Raw genomic sequence first — 22618 nt, forward strand, 5'->3', positions numbered from 1 at the left:
TTATGTTGCAGGATATGTATGCATCCTGTCAATACATGTATCAAGACATGCTGGTAAGAAATCCGTAGATTGGCCATAAGAGGGCTATCTTTAGAGCTCGATTTCTTTAAGGTGGCGAATAGATTACTAGAATGCACATAGTCTGGATAGAATTTGTAAACCATAAAATAATTACTAAATAATCAAGGGATGTATCCCTACCTGTTGTATTGGGATCCAAGTCATAATTCACGACTAAGTTGGTTGCTGTCATCATCGCTTATCATCACATTGACTTCAGGTAATAGAGTCACGACGCATAAGGTTCGCCACAAAACTCTTTCTTTCTCACCTTTGATGATGAGATTCCAAAAGCAGCTCATCTTTTCTTTGTGTAGCAAGGGCACCATCAGTTGGGAATATATACCAAAACTTCTTTCACTCTGTTGAAGTGAAAATTTCCTTACAAGAATTTGGTCAGCAAGCATAAAGAAGTGCCACGTGCGGAAAACATAATGAAGCCTTCTCTTCCTATTCAATTCTGCTGTCACTTTATCCCTTTATCTCTGATGTTTGAAATTCCATTTCTATCTTTGATCAAATCAGTGGTCATTTGGGCCAGTTGTCACCACTGATTTGTTAGTTGTGATCACTTGGATACATCTTTCTAAGCATGTCAAATCCGCGGTGACATTTTAGCTTATGATTTATTGAAGAAAATATGGTTGTCCGGTCCAGATATTCCAAATGATTGTCATAGTATTTATCACTCGATTTGTTGCGTTTATTCATTGGTGCTCAGAAATTCCCTCTGTTTTTTCTGGATAAAAAATTATTCATGTTATCTGCAAGTACTAAGTTTATGATTCCTGATATGTTATGGTGGTTTCTCATTTTTTGAGGACATCCCACCCACCAATCATCCTAAGTTAAATTACAAGCTCTGAGATAAGTTGTTGACACATGCAGAAAACTTCTTGTTTCCATCTCTAAGTTTTTTTTTTTTTTTTTATTGTAAGTGAATGACATATGCTTTGCTATGCCATCGATCCTTGAACTTTCAAGGATCATAATTAGTAGTTGTAAATTAATGAAGGACGTTGTCATCTAATGAAAAAGGAAGTGAAAAACAACAAAAGACTGGTGGGAAAAGAATACCTTCATGTTTTTCTACGATGTGAGTTGTAAGGTGCGTCAAGGGAGTGAAAAAAACCTTTGAAGTTGTGTATTAGAGACTAGCAATTGTATTAAATTGTTTCCCGTGTTGTTCACGTGATTGTGATCCAACAACCCACGTGGAAATGGAGGCTCCACTTGCCTTTCTGGTGCAAGTTAAAACTCTGAAACCTGCCTAAATCTACGTCAGAGAAAACCTGCCTAAACCCACAGAAGACAGTTTGGCATTCATTCCTTGGTGCACAGTGCATCCTAGAAAGTATATATAGCCATGTGGGTGTTTGTTTGTTTCACCCTCAGGACTTGAATTGTCCCATAGCTGGTGTCTGTTCTAAATGGATCCCATATTCAAGATAATGGTTTTCTTCTATTTGATTCTTGTTAACTTGCTGGTCTTGAATGCTAGGCATTGGTCCATTGATAAAAAACCTAACTTACGGGAAACAGAAGATCTAGTTGCTAATTTGCCGGGTCAACCTATGGTGAACTTTCGGCACTATGCCGGATATGTCACCGTGAATGAACAAAACGGAAGAGCACTTTTCTACTGGTTTTATGAAGCCTCTGCTCTCCCTGATGAGAAACCTTTAGTCCTCTGGCTTAATGGAGGTAAGCAGCATGGAACAGTACACAGAGGTTTTTCTCATGTTAATTAATTGCAGAATGCTTCACATCTGTCATAGGTTTTAAGACACCTTTCCTTTAGTAAAATCTTGGTCTTAGCATCATTCATGGAAATGTGAAGTATTTTCTGCAGCTTTTTGCGCTTTTACTGAATGAGAATAATGTCAACCATCTAACTCTAGGGTTTTCAAACCCTACTATGTCAGCAAGAGAAAAGGATTAACAAGTTTTTTTTGTATTTTCGTGGCAACCGAACCGAGTATTTCTAACGATTGTTTGACCAGTCCTCTATTCATCTAAAGGATTACTAGACAAAGGAATTTAATTTTCTGACTAAAAAGAGGAGAGGAGAATCTTAGCTAATATTTTAATCTTCTCTTTAGATGCTTGCACTTTAAAAATGATCAAGCTCTCTGTACCACCAATAGATTAGATTAATTCTATCTCATTTACTAGTACTTGGTACACTGTGCTTTTTCCTTTTTCTCACATAATGCATAAGGCCACCTACAATTTGTTTAATCCATGCTTGTGTAGCTTGTTCTCCAGTAAGGTGACAGGAGGTTAATGTTTCAGGTCCTGGATGTTCTTCTGTTGGATATGGAGCAACACAAGAGATTGGACCTTTCCTTGTGGACACAGATGGACATGCCTTAAAATTTAATCCTTATTCATGGAACACAGGTTTGATGTCTACCAAATTGTGCATTATTAGGTGTGCCACTTAATTTAAGTTACATCTGTGCAATACAGAACAGCATGTCACCACTCTCCCTACACATATTTTAAGATGCGACGCACCGCCAGCATAATATATACTCCAAATTCATACATTGACAAACTATAGATTTATCCTGTGAAATGATGCAGAAGCAAACTTGTTGTTCCTGGAATCTCCTGTTGGTGTTGGCTTTTCATACTCAAATACAAGTACCGATTATGATAACATAGGAGATGACTTTACAGGTGATACGCCACAAGCTTTTTCCTTTTAAAGTTCCTTTACTATCTCCTCTCTTCATCCCTTACCCCTTCCCCAATCTCCCTGCACGTTGTACACTAATGTCCATTGGTATTTCTCTGATGCATAATTATTTAGGTTTAAAAGCATATGTTTGTACTTCTAATTATTCTATTTTTAACTGTGTTTGTTCCACTGTGATATCAGCACAAGATGCTTATATTTTCCTGCACAAGTGGTTCCTCAAGTTCCCATCATATAGAAAGCGAACCTTCTATATAGCTGGGGAGAGTTATGCAGGTTTTTGTACTTTTTAATCCTACTGTGGTGTTCATTTTGTCAAAAGTTCGCATATGCTCATATTCTCCTTGACATGTTATAACAGGCAAATACGTACCTGAGCTGGCCGAACTTATCCATGACGAGAATAAAAATTCTTCACTTTTCATTGATCTTGGTGGCATACTGGTATAGTCTGTCTTAATCATGGACGGAACTTAGGCCTCTTGTTACAGCAAATCTGATGCATTGAGTGACAGTCCTATGTATTTCTTTACATGTTATTACCTAGATATCTTGCAAAAGCTAAAGGAGTCAAAAAAAAAAAGAAAAAATCCACTTTCAGTGAGAGGGTAACTGTGATTGCCTCTTCTTATCGTTACTTCACTTTCTTAATTTCAATGCCAACATAATGATCACATCTTGACATGTCAATAGGAGTGTGCATTCAGTAGCAATTGGTTATTTTGTTACGGGAAATGATACTTCCTAGTTTTTAGCTATTCCCACGTCTGTGCCTATTGCATAAAGATGTTGTGATTTTTAGTAGCTTTTGTAGGTGAACTCTTTTGTTATTCATTATTGTAGACTTTTCTCTGACCAGTAATATCAAGCGAAAACTGTTGCTTTGCTTCAGCTAGGTAATCCTGAAACATGTGATGCTGAAGACTGGAAAGGTCTTGTGGATTATGCTTGGAGCCATGCTGTGATTTCAGATGAAACCCACAAAATTATCAAGGAATCTTGTGATTTTTATAGCAATGACACATGGAGCAATGAAGCTTGTAGTCAGGCCGTGGATGAAGTTCTTAAACAGTACAAGGAGATAGATATCTATAGTCTATATACATCAATCTGTATTGGCAATTCAACAAATTCCGAAGACAAATCAATGCAAGTCATGTTCAGGAGCACTTCTAAATTGGTAAGAAGCGGGCTTTTTAAAGTATGTGAAATAACTATATATTCCGTAACGAGGTGCCATTTTCCAACTCTCTAAAGCATCAATGTCATATGAGACTTTTAGATAATAGTTAAGACTTTCCTGGGAGCCAAAATGAAGCATGTGGGTTCAGTTAGTCATTTTCAATTCGTATCATTATGCATGATATCCTTCCTAGTCTAGAGTCCAAAATTGACTATCAACAGGATGAATTAACCTGTTCTGGTGTTTGACATGGCTGTGCTTGAACACTCGTATACTAGATGCCAAGGATCATAGGCGGCTATGATCCATGCCTTGACGACTATGCAAGATACTATTACAACAGAGCTGAGGTGCAGAAAGCCCTCCATGTTAGTGACGGTCAGCGCCTTAGAGGCTGGAGCATTTGCAAGTAATATACTTCTCATCCATCTCACTTATTTGAATTCTGTGGTTTGCAACTCTCATTTGTGTGATAAATAAGATTATTTAGTTCTCTTAATATCGCATCAACCACATTTGATGCAGCATGACTATCTTTAATAGCTGGTCAGATTCAAAGGAATCTATGCTCCCTATATACAAGAAACTCATTGCTTCAGGACTTAGAATTTGGGTGTATAGGTACATGGCCAAAACTCTTTCTTTCTGCTTTAATTTACTTGCTATTTGAATATCATTCACTTTATAAAAGTATTTGGACCAATTTTTGGGTTTTTTTTTCCGTTGATGCAGTGGAGACACTGATGGAAGAGTTCCCGTCTTGTCCACAAGATACAGCTTAAGTTCCATCGGTCTTCGCATTACACGAGCGTGGAGGCCCTGGTACCATCAGAAACAGGTAACGTGATTTGGATACAGTAGATCATGAAAAAAATTGCTATTACCTGGTACCACTTTGATCCCTCTCATAAACTTCGACTGCTAGCCTTGTGCAGTTCTGGGACACCGGGAGGAAAGAACAAAAACAGAAAATACTAGGAGACTCCTGAAAGAGAGATTTCTTTGACTCCTTTTCAAATAAATTGGCTTTCTCCAGATCTGTCGCAGTGTTAGGCTTTCTTTAATGTTTTCAATATTAATCTGACCTCGCCCAAGATTTTGCTTTATTGTTTACCTAAGTTTCGGCAAACCAGTTGCTAAAAGTTGATGATTTATGATCCTAAAAGAAATATGGAAAAAATTTTCCTTAATTCTAAAGGTAAATTCACTACAATTTAAAAAGTGATTATCTTTGTCACATCGACGCATAACAGCTGGAGATATGCAACCCACCCCGAAAATAGAAATCCCTATTTTGCTAATAACTTCGACTTAAGAATGTAGGACTAATAATTGAACATTCAACACGTTTTATTCTCTGGGGTATTATATGACAGCACATGAGTATAACTTGGATCAAAGGGAATAAGAAAACAAATTCTTGCATCTGATACAAGACTCGTGGTGTTCATAGTGTTTGGATTCGTTGAGTGGAGGGTTTTAATTGTTGTTAAACTAGAGCCTACTTGAGACCTTTGCAGTAAAGAAATGCCATAAAATGTTGGTTTAGCTCCACTTCCATCGTCATGATTGCATTCATGAGTGGGATAAAAAACCCTGCCAAATGATCTAGTATTCTTCCATAGTTAATACTTGCATTGATTCTTTTGTGCCCAAAAGACAATTGAATTGGTCTGACGTGAAGATTATGTTGTACCATTTATGTTAGGTTGGTGGCTGGCTTCAGGAGTACGAGGGGGTTACTTTTGCTACATTTAGAGGAGCCGGTCATGCTGTGCCCATTTTCAAACCAAGCGAATCACTTGCATTCTTCTCAGCATTTCTATCTGGGGAGTATCCACCTCTCCAACGTTAGATCAAACATAATTGTCCTATTTTTAGTGTACTTTTCCAAGAATTTTTTGCTCTTCTACTACTGTTATTCACGGCATATATATATATATATATATACATAACTACTGTAATTTTTATGTGCATCACTGCGTTTGCGGCATGAAAGCAATATGAGCGTATTGGATGTTATTGATACATCATCTTTTTTTGTAGTCCTCCAAAGCCTCTAATTCTAACTTTCACACACATGCAATCTTCCTCTCCACATATATAACCTATAAAACATTGACTCTTCTAAGTTGCTTATATAAGCATTATACTCAAGCGATAAACATTCAATTGATGCAAAGCTTTGATTAACCACCAGTGTTGGTCCGTTGGTTAGGGGAGAGCAACTGATACGAAAAACGTAATTTAAATGAAAAAGTCACTCGAATAATTTCTTGAATCCAAATCAAAGGTTCGAAAAAGTGATAAAAGGCTGCCAAAGAAACCCTTCCTCCGGGCAGGTTTAGAATTCGAATATTGTGCCAAGGAATTGGGAATCCTGTGCCAAGCACTTGGGGATTGGAAGTGTGTGGGAGGAAAGTGACAAAAGGCTACCAAAAAAACCTTTCCTCCCCTGACATGTTAGAATTCGAATCTTGTGCCAAATAATTGGGAATCTTGCACCAAGCACTTGGGGATGGAAGGGTGTGGGAGGATAGTGATAAAAGACTGCCAAAAAAACCCTTCCTCCCCCATCAGGTTTAAAATTCGAATCTTGTGCCAAGCAATTGGGAATCCTGCGCCAAGCACTTGGGAAAGGAAGGATGTGGGAGGATACAACAAGATAAAAAAAGAAAAAGAAAAAGAAAGCTTTGATTCACATGCAAAACTTCGTCACAATCTGAAGGGAAAATAAGCAGCTCTATTTTCTCATTTTATGGGAAAATGTGGAATTAACTTTAGGATAAATGTGAATCCTAGAATGTATAAGATTTCATATATATATATATATATATATATATATATATATATATATATATATATATATATGTAGATGTGTCATGTCAAACAGATGTTGCCATTAACTAGAAATTTAATGTCACAGCAACTCGGTATTAATTGTCAAGGTTACCTTTCTAATCAATATTGGACTTTAATTGACATGTAAGGGTATTACGAGAAAAATTTGTTGTGATATTCAAGTTCTTGTTGTGGCATTAAATTGTTTTTTCCCTCAATTAGATTTCACACGAAGTAAGAACAACAGGCACTAATCATGTGAATTTTTTCGCAGATTTAGCGAAGACATGAGCTAGATGCCTAACTAATCCATTAAATGTTACGCATTTGTAAACTCTCACAGGTCCCTTTCTAATGTTCTTTATCAAGGTAAATATATTAGTAAATCACATTCATCTTACCTATGACGTTGCCACAGAAGAAATAAGCTCCCTTTTCTTTTTCCCGTGAATTGATCTCCCATAATTTGGAAATTTGAGGGAAAATATGAAAATGCACAGAGACTTTACAAAATGTACAGATTGTATTTCCAATATGGTTGAAAAGCATAGAAATTTTTTTCCAATATGAATGCATAAACATTAGTGCATGTTGATGATAAACAAAATATGAGGTGTTTTAGTATTGATTGTTCAAATTTGTGAACAAACACCAAGCTATACATATTTTTACAAGTTTTTTGAAATTTCGGAAAAACTTATAATGCACCATGATTGGACTCATGTATATATGTGGTCGAACAACAACTCACATGAATTTGGTATCATCAATTTCCCTTCTGCCAACTATGATACCTATCAATATTATTTTACTTTTATTTTTGTCGAATGCATGGAAAAGGAACCTCCATGCAAAAAGCTTATAGCTCCGATGGAGTATATCAACTTAGCTAAAACTCAAGGCAAACCCTTTTTTTTTTTTTAAATTGCTATTGGAAACGAACAACTCAATAAAGTTGAATTCAGTTTGGATTGATTCGGTAAATCTAGCGATTGCTGCAGTATTTTAAATCATATTAAACTGGTTGATATTTGATACAACCCCAAGAAGTCACTTTTTGGCATAAAGGTACTCTTATTCCTCCTACATCTTTGATAGCAGCCAAAAGAATAATATCTTATATCGTTAAAGGAATGCAAGAAATTCAGATTTCATATTCGCTGTGTGAGGTGGTATGGGATTGTGGCACATTATGATAGGGTATGTGTTGCAGAATGTATACCAATGAGCATTTCTATCACTAAATAGAAATCTTCAGTGGTTCCAAAAGTGCAAAATATTATGACATACCTAATGGCAAATATTTACTTGCACTCGAATAAATTACAGAATATCACTAGTTGAAAGAGTACAAATCCGGTTGAACTTGTCCATGAACATTGATGCTGCTATATGTTTTCTTTCCACCAATTGTTTTATTAATATTTCAAGAGAATTTGTTTACCTAATGTCAAGTTTTACATATTTTTATCAAATTCTTTAACAACTCAAAAGAACAAATTCCAGGACCCTAAGTTTGCATGTACACTTGTACCTCAATTACTTTTTTCCCTTTTAGGGTCTGTTTGTTTCGGGTGAAAATGTTTTCCAGGAAAATATTTTCCTAATTTCCCGTGTTTGGTTGCACAAAAGTTACTGAAAACATTTTCCTATGTAAAATATTTTCACTCAATCTTATGGAAAACAACTTCCCTTCCAAACTTACTGAAGTTGTTTTTCGAAATGCATGCATCCCGCCTGTAATATGTTCCAAACTTACTGAAAACATCTTGTAGTATGTTCTTTTTTTTTTTTTTAGTGTAAACAGGAGGATTCGAACCCAAGACCTCTTCCTTACACTCCCTCCCCCGTACCACCCAACCCAACCTAACCCTCCCCCTAGTATATTCAAAATAAAAAAAAACCTCATCCTGCTCATCCTATACTAGTAATTAATTATGTATAATAGGAACATTCTTTTCTAGAGAAACTTTCAGCAGTGAGAGTGCAAGATATATGTCACAATAAGCATTGCATGTGATTGATTTTTGACACTAAATGGCCAGCAATTTGTTTATTGCTTAAGGAGATATTTTTTATTCATATATACATTTCTCCAAGATTTTTTAAAGTTAAACAATGAGATAAATTTTCTTATTTTGCATGGGAAGAAGTATGTAGTTATAATGTGTAGAAAGTAAAGATAGAGATAAAAGTGAAAATATTTCAAAAGTTAAACAAACACCAGAAAAATGAAGTAAGAAAATATTTTCAATAAGCTAACCAAATACCTGAATATGATGAAAGGGAAATGATTTTCATGGAAAATTACTTCCACGGAAAATATTTTCCTAAGGAAAACATTTTACTTCCAACCAAACAGACCCTTAGTTCTTGTCTTTTTTGAAAGTGATGAGAAGATCCTCGATGATGTCAAAATTAGAAGCTGTGAATCTACTATTCAGATTCCGACTTTTGAGCTTTTATGAAAATCAAAAGCAGTTGATAAATTGACAATTGGAAAACTCAGTACTTGAATGGGATATATATATACAACAAGATGGGGGAAGATGAACGAAGAGTCTTTGTCACCGTCCATGAGATATCATATGGGGGCCCGTATTGCTGTAATTTGCCAACAATCGGGTGCTTCATCAAGGAATATCCTGGCTGCTGTTGGGCGAGAAGTCCATTATGTGGTCCTCAGTTGTGGAAAACTTCCAACAGCAGGGTTTATATTTTAAGCAATTTTGTTGGCTTGTAATGTTTAGCATTTTCTGACTGATATAGATTGAGGAATTCCTCGGGCATGTACTGTTTTGCTCATCATTCATAAAGCTGTTTCTAGGTTGCTCAGGACCAGAGAGAGAGGGGGGGCTGAATGTATTAGCATGTTTGGATAGTAGATTATTTGGGATAATTTTTTGAAAAAATATTGTAGTATTTTTTGATGTGATGTATATGAAACAAAAAAAGTAATTGAAAAATGCGTTAATGATATAAGTAAATAAATTTTTATAAATAATTCACTATCCAATTCCAAGACTTAAAAGCAAAATCATTATAGTGGTCCATATTCCATGAAATTAAGAATGCGAAACCGGCATCCTTTTTCTTCTTTTTGACAAAAAAACACTAGCAAAATACAAGTTAAAATAATTCTGCCAAGGTTTTTGAAATATTTATTTGACCATAAGAGATTATTTGAAATAATTATTGTGGCACTTTTTTGCGAGATAATGTACGTCAGATAAAAAGGTGTTTGAAAAGATAAAAAAGTGTGATAGAAAAATATATTTATAATGCAAGTAAATAATTTTAATTACTATAATATTTTTTGCGATGTGATGTATATAAGAGAAAAAGATGTTTGGGAAGATAAAAATGTACATTAAAAATGTATTTGTGATGCAAATAAATAGTAATTTCTATCCAAACATAATCTCAACGTCTTATTTCAATATCATACAAATCACACAGTAGAGACAACGTGCCAGCAATATCCGACCAAGTGCACACAAACAACATCTAGGAAATACACCAGAAGAAATTTATACAGACAACATTATTATTCAAATGATACAACCAAATTATTAAAATCTTGGCGGGACACAGACTGCTCCACTACCACAAACAGAAATAGGATTCTTGATCAGTAACTGTTGTCCCATGAACATGGCTTTGCCGCCGCGGTATTTGACTTTGATGTTGGGGTCGAAACGGGCAGCAATTTTGACGACATTTTTCTTTTCTGGAGGAGCTGATGATGGCATTGGCAGTGGCTTAACTCGATGGTCTGGAGTTTGAGTATAATCAGGAGGAATGTGGATGGCTTTCTTGATATTATCAATCAAATCTTCCTTGCTGTCATATAGGTTGGTGGAGTTGAAAAACATCTGAAATACTTTCATGCAAGATAAATGCAAATGCCTGAATGATTTAGGCATATCGCTGGAGCTATCTTCCAGAACAATTTGTAGGAATTCTTTCGTCTTCTCGTCCAAAATGTGTTTCACATAAGCAACCGAATCATCAATATCCGCCTCTGGATTTTCATTTAAGTGGAGCGTCACCATGTTCATTTTCCCATCCGCTTGTTCTTTCTAATAAGAGAGTAAAATCAATAATCATAATTTATGCTTATTAGCAAGGGTACAGCTAGTCAAAAACAGATTGTGAAATGATTACTTGATAGCTCTGAGTGTCATTCACCAAACGGGTGGAAGCCATGAGCAATTTCGTGATGTCTCTGTACTTGCCCGGCTTGAACTCTTCCACTGGCAGTTTTTGACTTAAGAAACGAGAAGCAGGAAGAACGAGCGTGTGTGCCGCAATAGATACCATGCCGGTTTCTAGATATTCCTCCATGGATGGTAGGTAACCGGTATCACTCCAAGTCCTTTCTGTCATCCAAGAAAGAAATGTTTCCCGCCACTGTCATTGAAAAATTATGTGTTTGTCAGTGAAAAATAGCACTCATGTTTAATCGACACAATGTATATGGAGTTATCAAGAAATGAGATTTTGGTTCGAAAGCGTACGATATCCCTAAATTCCTTCAAGAATTTGGTTTGTTCTTGCTGAAGATGGTATGTAGCTGCAGTCTTTGTCACTAGATCATCAAGGGTATCAAAGATTGTCTTACTGTGGCCCCTCAAATTTTTGCCATCCCATCTGTAAGGATTTAGACCACAGGAGCGAATATAAGTAATAAGAGGAACATGTGCATTATCAGCACAAGAAGAAAAATTTTGTAGCATGAATGATAGTGTATATGATACTGCACATAAAATCTAAGCCAGGTTGTTCTTATTACTACTTTGAATGCTGTAATATCCTTATTACACCAGCCACGGTTCTAGAAAAATGCGAGAGACTGAAAGCAATTAGTGGATAAAATTTGGGTACTTTTTAAGCTTCTTAATCATTTTGGTGCAGTAAGGATGGTTTAACTTAGATATTTTTTTTTTTCCATAAAAAGCACTAATTGGAGTAGCAGGTTGCTATGATTTAAATGAGGCTAAACAAGTGAACGAGATTATTAATCGAACAATAAATGCTACCAAAATTGCATGCACTAAAAAACAAATCTATACTCGCTGAGAAAAAATGTGGATAAATGTACACCACAAGTTTCTAGTGAATAAGAAAAAGAGACGCATCAACATCTTGAGCAAAGTTCTTTTCTTTCCTCTTAATATCTGGCAATAAGAAAAGAGAGATGCATCACCATAACTGAGAAATCCCCTCATCTTTAAAGTAACATGCATTTTAAAATAGATGTTGCTGTATATATACTGCATATGGTGTAAGTTTACACTAATCCACTGGCGATGACTATATAATTTAAAGGCTAGAGTTCCAAACTATGTTACACCTTTGAACGGCCTCAGTCAGGGCTTCCAATTCAGTGATAGATCCTTCCATGTCGTAGAAGTCATCGGCAACTGTAATAAGAATTGCAGCCTTGGCAACAATCAGCCTAATGATAGAGTCATGGGGCAAGCAACAGCAGACCGAAATAGCGAAATAGCAGTACGTAGTTTTTTCTCGTCCAAATCCCATGTCAGCTAGACCAGACTCAGTGGACCATCTGCATTTTACATAAATCCAAAAATGTGTCAAAAAAACAAAAGGCCAAGAAATTAATTTGTGGGCAGCAGCAAATTTTGACGAATGTGTCCATCCAAAAAGAAGTGCACCTCTTTAGTTCTTCCAACTCCTTGGCGTAGATTGATTGCCGAAACTTGTAGTTCTCGGAAGCAAGTTGTATCAGTTTCTCATTGTTGAAACAAGGCAACCTAATAATTATTCAACATCAGTAGATGTATACATTTGCATCGACAGCAAGACTTTGTCATGCATTATTGGAGGGGAAATTGGACTGACATGGTTGCTATCTTATGCTTAGGCATCACTAAGTTTTTATTCCATGGGATTGATGACTCGTGTTTTTATCTATGAAATTCGTTTTACATACTTAATTTTTAAAATAATGTGATGCCATGTCCTTGTACTCATGTTTCTCTATGTTGCAAACTTAAGTGGAAAAACAAGTATAGGATGAATTTTAGCGTTACGTAATACCTACATGAATATGGAGAACATTTCATTTACAGATTAAAAGGAGCCATCGTAAGCACAGTCAAGAATATGCAGAATTATGCATGAAGATTTAAAGGGATGCAGTCACTATACGAATTGCTGAAAGATAATTAGTAGCGTGTAGCCTAGGAAACTGGCAGTGATTTTAGTATGGACACAATCAAATCAAATCAAATGCTATACCTGTAGAACGATGCCTTTCCGAGCCACAGGGGACTGAATTTATTTTCTTCAATCCACATCCTATGCTCAAGATGATCAAGTCGAGTAATCCAAGGCAGTGTCAACTCATGTTTTATCTATTGAAACGTCATGAAAATCATGTCAAATAATGCCACTTATTATCTGGAAGCTGCACAACTAATGTATGGAGTAGCATCTAATATCAAGAATCAAGTACGTACTTGACGTTGATTAAGTATACCCTGAATTGGCAATGCAAAAGTTTTTAGGTATTTCTTCATCTTAAAAAGTTATTTCTGCTCTTTAAAATTGATTAATTTCACGAGGATAACTTTTCATGAGCCAAAAAAGAGTCTGATTCTCATACAATTTAAAGCTGTAGTTAAATCCTTACTAGTATTCCTTTTTGTTCATCTGATAAAAAGGGCATTTTTCTATCTTTTGGCTTTAATTTCCAATTCTTTTTTTTTTTAAAAAAAAAAATTGTTCTGTGTTTCATGAATTCCATTCTTTCCAGAGTGTTTAATACGAATTTTTGTATTTGAGGTCGTCTCAGAATAATTCCAATTGAAAAAGGCGTAAGATAATTAATTAAGCTACCTCCCTTTACGAGGTTATACGAATCAAAGTTAATTACTTATTACCGAGTGCAATAAAAGACAGGCACTCACAACTTTTTGAAGACCCGGAAAAATCACAAGATTATCATCTCTAATCCTGACAGCACTGGTTGCTTTCTCCAACAATTTTTTGGAGAAAGATCGTGCCTCCTCCAGCTCATATTCGCCTGTAAAAGCAATATCCGCGGCTCTATATACAGTATATAGTACACTTGTAAGATGTTCACAATTTTGCTCCATATAATCTAGCATGTTTATATCTTGCAGAAACCAACAAAAGCAACCTGCAAAAAAGAAATTTAGCATAACTGTCAAATTAAAGTACTTAATTTTGCACTAGACATGGAATATTGAGGATAATGATTATATTAACTCCATACGTGGATTTAGATCATATCCCTGCATCCGCAGGAGCCGAAATGCCAGTGCGTCCTTGGACAGTTTTTTAACTAGGAGAAATGTTTCAGTAGGTTGTGAGTCATGATACCTAAAGTTCCTGCAAATTAAAACGGAGGAGTTAATGAAAGGTTAATCAACTATGCAAATTCTGCACATATGTACGTTTCAACTTTGAAAATTATCGGCATATTACCCATCAACTTGTTTCAAGATATGTTCAATTTCTTCGTTGAAATGCTCCGATAATCCTAGTCTCTGTACATGGTCAACCATGAGGAGCTTTGTGAATTCTTCATCCACGGGATACACGGCTGGTACTGCAAAAAACAGTTCAAATTTCGGTGCCTTAGTAGAACCTACATATTATTGTCAACAGGAGATATCCCTGCTGTAGGTTTGGTGTATAGTGAAAAAGTCTATGCTAGGTGGTTCGCGTTGCTTCAGCCCTAAAACGTAACGGTAGACGCAAGTTTATGAATTTTGGGCAACACTTAAATAGCTATTTTATCCTGCAGGCAGGTAATTACATAATGCTGGCCCAAGGTAGAGTAGCAAAAAAAGTGGATCCATGAATTATTTTTCTTTGAGGTCAGTATAGTAGTGAAACAGATAACAAGTCAATGATTGCTTCCTGTGGCGAAGCTGTCTAACCTCCAGTGGGGCACCTCTGAACAAGAGACTTTAGGTAATTCAAGCACTTCAAATTTCCAGTGGCTATATATGCACTTGCTGTGGCTGAGGGTGACTGGAATAATGAGCCATCTCCACCCAAATTCTTCAGTATTTTCTGTTGATCGGCATGATACGCAGAAGGCAAGCTCTCTAGATATGATATCAGTGGTGGATAATACTGGTGTGAATCATCTTCAACGTTCTCCCTGCAGCTCCAAACATGTTATACATCTATTGATGCTCAAAAAGTGTGACTGGGGGAATGGACAACATCTAAGAAGATATTTTCAGGAAAAAAAAAAGGTACTATAATTACTATGATACAATCAATTTGTGACTTCTAAAAAGATGGTAGAAGGCAATACATGTCCAGGAGTTGTTGCCGCTTGCATAGAACATCGGCCAAAACAGTCTCTGACCCTTGAGTGAGAGCAAGATCAAGACCTGTTGCTTGTGCAAGTTCAACCATTGCAGGGAAAACAATAACAAACCAGCGTGGAAGATGATGATAAGCTAGTTTGAGGATTATCTCTGCTTTGGATTGGAAGAACTCTAAACCTGCACAACCCCAGGAGGACAATGCGTTATTCAAGTATAAAAAGAAAAGCTTATATGAACGAAACCAATAGAGAACTATGCGTGTCACAGCATGCATGGTTCTACTTTTGTGAATGATTATGACAAGTATTCTTGTCGCCATGAGCCAAAATATACTTTTGCTCATCATCTTTGTTTATATGCATCAACTGTTTTTACGAGTCAAGTACTGATAAATGTTAGCATATTTTGTAAAAGATACACCTACCATACATGAATGTGTAAGAACTTAACCGTACCTGCCCAACTCCCTGTTTTTATCTTGCTACACTTAGAGACTATCCGTGTTTCCTCTTCCCCAAACAGAAAGTATTTTTTTTTTTTCGAAAAAGTGGATTTTAGTTTTAAAAAGCCAGCTGCCAGGTTGTTTGGAGAGTTAAGAAACTTGTCAAAAATGTGTCATGATTTCTTTTTAAAGATACACACGTGGGATGGTGAATGAATGATGGTAGAATTGTCTATGAGTAGCATATAAGACTGTATATAGTACGCTATTTCGAGTTTTCGACCCTTTGGCCAAGAAACAATAATGTGGCAATTGGAAAAATTCAAAATTTTGGAAAAGTTACTGTATATTTAGAGAAGAAAGCTCCAAAAGTTCGACCGATATGACTAGAAAACCTGTAAACGTGACACGACAGCCGAGCTAGTACAAAATCATACTAATGTTATCCACATATTTGTGTCCTTTTATTTGGCAAGTGCTCCCTTCAATAATTGCAGTATTGTCATGTGAAATGGTTATAACGACCGTGGGCATGTGGGATCAACTTTATATGCGGTATAATTTACTTTCAATAACAGATAGGTTTTGTTTGGTAGAAAAGTTTTTTGTCAAATTTATCTGTTATAAGTTCTTAAAAAACTTTAGCTACAGTATCCTCAAAAAACTTTTCAAAAATTTTAAATTATACCATTCAAAATATTTAAAAAAAAATTTCAAAATTTTTTTTAAAACCTTCTACGGTAAGTTACAGTAAAATTTTAAAAAACACCCAAAAAATTCACTTGTCAAACAGGACTATAATTATAGAACAAAATTTTGTGAACTTCAAACGTGGAGTGAAAAATGACGTATAAGATGTAATTTGAATTTTACATTTTTTTTTAGCCAAATCTTAGCCATAAACTTCTAGGAACTGTTGCAACCGTTCCTGCACCTCCTCGTTAAGTATTTCCTAAAGATTTCCTAGTGTACGTACAATGACCTTAGGTGAGTAAGTAAATAAAAGTTGAGCGGAAGTAAGTACTTCATAGTTGACAGTAAGAACTTGGATCCTCACAACTAAAATGTTCAAATTCTAGTGTAGCAAATATGGTATTAATAGTCACTACCTTTTCCTATGTTTCCTTCTCCAACATTCCATGTTCTGAGAGCAACCAAACAAGCAAGAGTTGCCGGAAGAGTATCAATGGTAGGACGACCCTCCGCGTGAGATTCTCCCCAGAACCCTGCTTCATTTTGGTTGTTGAGTATCCAATCCAAGCAACTGTTGAACATTGGTTGCTTGGAATTTGTGGGGTCTGGGATCATGGCTAACCAAGCTGTGTCATAGGCAGAGGGGGTAATCAACGTGTAAATGTCTTGATTGGAGAACATCCCCTTTTTTACCTCAGCGACTAAAGAAAGAATAGAAGATAGGGAGGACTTCATGTTCATGGGAAGCTGGGAGAAGACGATAGAAGCAAAATGTATTTAGTATTAACAAATTTCTGGTTGAGTTGGAATGGTTGTACCATGTCGAGATCTATTTATAGGAGGATTTGGAGAATTACGCATTGGAAAATGTATGGATCACGATGCTTTCCAACGTACACGTAGATGTACAAGTCACATGCTTTTACATTTGTAATTAATGCTGGTCGTTTTCTGGTTCTCAAAACTCAGTTAGATCCTTGGTGTCACTTTTCAGGCTCAACTTTTATATTTATATCAAATAAAAACAATATGACTACACGTAATTGCAACTTTGATAAACTTAAGAATCTCGTTCTCAAATGCTTGCCTAATCTTATCTGAATTATGCGGTGTGAAATTCCAAAGTAGAAGACTATGGGTATAATTAGGATATTATTGAATTTGAAACCCATTTACCAAACACTCCCTAAATATGCCTTCAATGTTATGTGCTATATCAGCAATATTAATAAATGGAACTACGTAGTTTTGCATTGAATATGAAAAATAAACAGATATAATGGATAAAGGATCCCGTCTGATTATTTATTTAAGTTTTCTTTATCCTTATATGAGAAGTAGGTAGGGTTGCAAACGAGCCGAGTCGAGTCGAGCTTTGACCTAATCGAGCCGAGCCTCGACTAAATTTTACCAAGCTCGAACTCGAGCTCGAGCTCGACGAGCCGGCAATTTTCGAGCTCGAGCTCGAAAAAAATAAAAAATAATTATTTTATTTTTTAAAAAATAAATAAAATAATATTTTTTTTCTTAATAAATAATAAAATATTAAGGATATATACGTAATTTTACTATGAAAATAAAAAATAAAAAATATATATATATAATATACGTAATTTTATTATTAAATAAAAATAAAAATAAAAAATATATATATATACTCAAGCTCGCTCGCGAGCTAACGAGCTTAATATTCTGAGCTCGAGCTCGAGCTCGAGTTTGACTCGAGCCGGCTCGAGCTCGACTCGAGCTCGATATTAATCGAGCTCGAATCGAGCGGCTCGCGAGCACCTCGATTCGTTTGCAGCCCTAGAAGTAGGATTGCCACTCGATTTGACATCTAATAGTGGCACGATAGGATTTCAACTACTCAAAACTACTGCCAACTAAAATTTATACATGCATAGAGAACCATAGGACCACAAAAAAAAGCATTAACAATTTTGAAAAAGTACTTGCCAAATTTGAAAAAAAGAAAGAAAGATTGCAGCATGGTAGAATATACAGTAGTTGATAACATGATCTATTAATCCGAAGCTTTGTACACCCATTTATCGTGGTGTCAGCTGGATTGAATGAAGTCGATCCAAAAGGTACATCCATTACAACCAATCACATTACAATAGCTGAACCCTTTAAAGTTGAGGAATTTTTTTTTTTTAAAATTAGCAGCAACAAAAATTTCAAAATCTACAAAGATGGCCTAACTTTGCTTAACTTGCACATGTTTCTGGTCAGCGCTAGTGTAAATATGCTTATATTAAGCACACCAATTTTTTTGTAATTGTTCGTATTAAAAAAAAAAAGTATGCCCTCTTTATAAATTACAAAATCTTTGTATTTTTTATGTGAAAAAGTTTGGATGGATTTGATTCTAAATTCTATCACGGGTTAGGGTATACTCTTGGAACTATAGGTAACTTATGAGAGTTTTTATAGATCACTCGTCAAGTTCTTATAAATCACTTATCAACACAACTCTCATATCATCATATCATCGACAGCAGGATTCGAATACACAATTTTTTTATAAGGAAGTGATCCGTCTTTTGAACCAACTTGCCTTGGCAAAAGCTTTGTCATCTTTACCGGAGTGTACCGCTAAAAGTTTAAACCTGCAAAAGTGAATGAAAGTTATAAAAGAAAACAAAAAACCAGGCTGCCAGAACTGAAAATCTAAGCTTCTTGTGTTTTTTATGTTATTTTTTTGGGACAAAAGAATGATAAAAGTTCTGAAGTTGTGCATTGCCTGGGAGGTGGGTGGCGTTCAATTTTAGGAATTTTGATAACCTTGTGTCTGGATATAGTCCTCTCCCCACATGGTTTTCACAGGAAAAAAAAAAGAAAAAAAAGAAATCCATAATCCAATTTTTTTTATATCGGATTGTTAGGACCCCATTATCTCTAGAGTTATAACTCATGTTTCATTTCTTTTTTTTTTTTTTTCAAATAAGAAGATGTGAATCCAAAGTTTCTTATTTATAATCCCTCATACTTTACCGGTTTAACCACCTAATCCAACGCTCCCCCAACTCATGCTTCATTTAAATCAAGGCGTTGCACAAACCAACTTCGCTGCAAATTTTGGTACGTTTTACCTTTCTTGGAGGCATGGATCACGACTTACGATGGGACTTCTCTTCCGGAAAAAAAGTTTAGGTGGAATTTGATTATTGACGATTGTGTTGAAGCAAATGCTACGTTTCAGAACCTTCATATTGGGATTTCTGAATACTTTCTCTGTCAATCAACATTTTTTGCAAATTAAAGAAAAACTCATCCTCGTATGTGGCAGAAATGACAAGGACGAAAAGGATGTTACGTTGGCCAAAGCAGAAGAAGCAACAAACCTCTCATTGGATTTAAGCGGGGGCTGGGGCGGGGGCCGGAGTACGAACGTCTGTGTGAATCGTTCATCCCCTGAAGTTAGTGTTCCAGATTGACCAGAGTCTTCGAACCCTACAAAATAAATGTATGGTTGTGTACAAGTTATATTATACAAGGCCAAACTGGCTTTCTTCAGTAACAAAAACGACGACGCTGACGTTTTAAGATGAAAAGTCACTATTCGTGATTTTATTATTTTTTTTGAAAAAAAGAAAGAACATTCTCATCTCACTAAACTAACAAAAGAGTAGTCACTGCAGTGCATAAAATTTGTTTTTTTTAAAAAAAAAAAGATGAATGTCAATTGCTAGTCTATTTCATAGCCATTTCTTCTGAAGTCACGCATAGATGATAAAGAGATATTGATCATATTAACAGTATATTAATTTCAAGGATACCATAATGGCAGGATAGAGTTTATCCATTTTTTTTTTCTTTTTGGGGGCAGTTTATCTGAATTGTTAATCAAGAAAAACATCTTTGTCTGAGAGAGGGAAAGGAAGTTAAGTTTCTAAATGTAAACATGGAATGGAATAGATCATCATGCAAAATGGAGTAGCCAACAAAAGTTGTTTTTCTTCCACTTTTGACTTCTCCATTTTTACTGATAATGTGCTGATCACGTAACTGCTAACATGATAAGAAACGAATATCACGTATTACAATTCTTCACATCATCATCGTATTACTCAACTCAACCCTCCTTACAGTGAAAAATTGATTCTCAAGTTGGTTCCTTAATCATTTGTCACTAAATAATTTAGGAAAAACGAATTGCAGCATGAATCCTGTTACCCGTCGTGAATCGCGAAAGGCTTCATTCACATGGAGGCGGCTGGAATCGGAAGGCGGCCTCCTTGCGTTTTGCGTTTTTGATATAGACCTTGCAAGAAATGTAGGAGTTTTGCCAGACCATATTATTGACTTGATAACTAGGGAAGACAACGATTGCCGCATAAGTCTGGTCCATAAATACTAAGAGTCCTTTTACTCTGTAGTCAATAGTATGACCAACAAAAGCTGAGGCCACGTTTCTAGGCTGCTGAGAAGAGCTTTGAGGTCTTGAAGGAGCTTACCTTGATCGATCATTTATTTGCCTGAAATCTTTCTGGTCCTCGTGCTTGACCTTATGTAGACAAATAAAGTTAGTGGTTCGCCATTTCCCTCTCAGAATTAAATTTTTTTTTTTTATTTATGCAATTAAATTTAGTAGCATTATTTGATGGACCCAAACTGACAATGAACAGAAACCCACGGAAAAGAAAAAAACACAAGAAATCAATGTACAGGCAGAAAGGATTTTTTCTATTGAAAATGAGGCTGCGGCTCTTACATATACAAACAAAAACAGGGCTGCTATTTTTGCACCCTACTGATTCATATGTGACACTAAAACTGGAGACTGCGACTCTTATGTCCCTTATGGTGTTTTATGACTTTTATCCCATGTCACCGCCCTTACATCCTAAGAATGAAATCAACATTACTAACCAATAAACTAACACCGCGTGGCTAAGTAAACTAAGCATTTACTACTGACTTGGTATAATATGTCTACATTATTTGCATTTTGCAATTACATCCCCCCCTCCCCTCCCCTCCCAACGAGTTCTAGAAAATCATATTTTTTTATCTCCTTTTAAGATTTTGGGAATTTTGAAATACTCTTATACGTCATAAGCTATTTGTCCTCCTAAAAATTTCAAAGAATTTTATGTTGACTCCAAGATTCAAATGCATGCGTATTTCGTCCCCATTAAATCAAATTTCCTACCTCTATGCAGTTCATATATCTAGGATAACAAAAACTTATGATTACACGTCTAGAATCTTTACGCTGAATTAAGTGCCAAATGCATGCGGTCTAATTTATAGATTAATTTAACAATGACATAAATCCATTGCTTGGTAATGGAAAAGAATGAACCGGACACGTAGTCTTTAAATTGCTTAGCTAACAGTGACAAAGAAAGGTATAGATTCTTGCGTGATAGAGAAAGATGTGGCAGTGGTTTTTCTTTTTTAGCCTTGTTGCTTTGATCAATAAAAGCTCTTATTATTTGCCCCAAAAAAAAAAGAAAGGTATAGATTGGAAATGATTCTACAAAGTAGCCATTTTTTTTTATTTCCTTTCCCTATTTGTCATTTTTTTAAGGGCAAATTACACTTTACCCTCCTGTAATTTAGTGTTTTTGTTCATAACCCCCATATGGTTTCAAAAACTATATGTAACCCCCTCATGATTGGGATTAAAGTGCCAAAGTGACGGAATTTGTAATTCATAACGTAGTCACCTAAACTATTAAAAATACTCCTATGTAAAGTTGAAAATTATTTATTAACTATAGGGGGGGTTGTGCATATATTTTGAAAATTATAAGGGGGTTATTTTGATCACTTCAACCATTTTAATTTTTAAACAAGAGTACTTTCGACATTTTCATAAGTTCCATTACGAATGATCATGTCTGCCACTTTGACACTTTAATTTAAATCATGAGGAAGTTATGTATAGTTTTTAAAATCATAGAGGAGTTATGTACAAAAACACTAAATCACAGAAGGTAAAGTGTAATTTTGCCCTTTTTTTTTAATCATTCAGAAAAAAAGATCCTCCTGAGCACGTATGTGATGGAACACGGCAGTATAAGTCTTCATCACTTCATTAATCGTTAAATGCTCCATTAGTCACAAATAAGTTTTAGATTGAGACAGTGGTAGGGTTAAAAAAAGTTTGACACCACGCCTCACAAGTCGAGTTCATTCAATTTAAGTCGATTAATATAATTTTTAGTGTTACCTTATATATAATTTGGAAGTAAATTTGAATTTATCAATTCATATAATTAAATTACTGTAAAATTCACGATTTTACTAAAATTATATGAATTTATACCAAATACAATGAAAATTACACGAATCAGTTTGAATTGAATGGAAATCAAGTTATGAGGTCGATCTGGATCCAAAAA

General features: G+C 35.5%; 2 protein-coding genes across 2 annotated transcripts; one reads left to right on the forward strand and one right to left on the reverse strand.

Moving 5' to 3' along the window:
* Window positions 1-1081: 1081 nt before the first annotated feature.
* On the forward strand, window positions 1082-5952 carry LOC113728553 (serine carboxypeptidase-like 31). The gene is made up of 10 exons (XM_027252948.2): window positions 1082-1764; window positions 2356-2463; window positions 2650-2745; window positions 2948-3040; window positions 3126-3208; window positions 3657-3944; window positions 4226-4356; window positions 4473-4568; window positions 4680-4785; window positions 5656-5952. Exons 1-10 carry the CDS (start codon window positions 1491-1493, stop codon window positions 5800-5802), a joined length of 1422 nt encoding a protein of 473 aa, XP_027108749.2. The 5' UTR covers window positions 1082-1490; the 3' UTR covers window positions 5803-5952.
* Window positions 5953-10189: 4237 nt separating this feature from the next.
* Window positions 10190-17051, reverse strand: LOC113730933 (S-linalool synthase). The gene is made up of 12 exons (XM_027255931.2): window positions 16679-17051; window positions 15112-15304; window positions 14726-14952; window positions 14268-14391; window positions 14056-14171; window positions 13727-13959; window positions 13056-13171; window positions 12470-12568; window positions 12145-12360; window positions 11309-11441; window positions 10956-11201; window positions 10190-10870 (listed from the first exon to the last, which is right to left on the reverse strand). The coding sequence occupies exons 1-12, from the start codon at window positions 17001-17003 to the stop codon at window positions 10361-10363; spliced, it is 2538 nt and encodes an 845-aa protein (XP_027111732.1). The 5' UTR covers window positions 17004-17051; the 3' UTR covers window positions 10190-10360.
* Window positions 17052-22618: the final 5567 nt, after the last annotated feature.

The sequence above is a fragment of the Coffea arabica genome, chromosome 2e, assembly GCF_036785885.1.
Source record: "Coffea arabica cultivar ET-39 chromosome 2e, Coffea Arabica ET-39 HiFi, whole genome shotgun sequence".
NCBI classification, from domain to species: Eukaryota; Viridiplantae; Streptophyta; class Magnoliopsida; order Gentianales; family Rubiaceae; genus Coffea; species Coffea arabica.

Excerpts from the sequence above, each read along its gene's own strand:
- LOC113730933 (XM_027255931.2), bottom strand. The coding sequence starts at position 17,003 with ATGAACATGAAGTCCTCCCTATCTTCTATTCTTTCTTTAGTCGCTGAG. Across the intron at positions 13,172-13,726 it reads TTCCGGGTCTTCAAAAAGTT|ATAAAACATGAGTTGACACT; the intron begins GTGAGTGCCTGT and ends ACGTTTCAATAG. Across the intron at positions 11,202-11,308 it reads TGAAGGAATTTAGGGATATC|TGGCGGGAAACATTTCTTTC; the intron begins GTACGCTTTCGA and ends TTTCAATGACAG.
- LOC113728553 (XM_027252948.2), top strand. The coding sequence starts at position 1,491 with ATGGATCCCATATTCAAGATAATGGTTTTCTTCTATTTGATTCTTGTT. Across the intron at positions 3,041-3,125 it reads AGCTGGGGAGAGTTATGCAG|GCAAATACGTACCTGAGCTG; the intron begins GTTTTTGTACTT and ends ATGTTATAACAG. Across the intron at positions 4,569-4,679 it reads CTTAGAATTTGGGTGTATAG|TGGAGACACTGATGGAAGAG; the intron begins GTACATGGCCAA and ends CCGTTGATGCAG.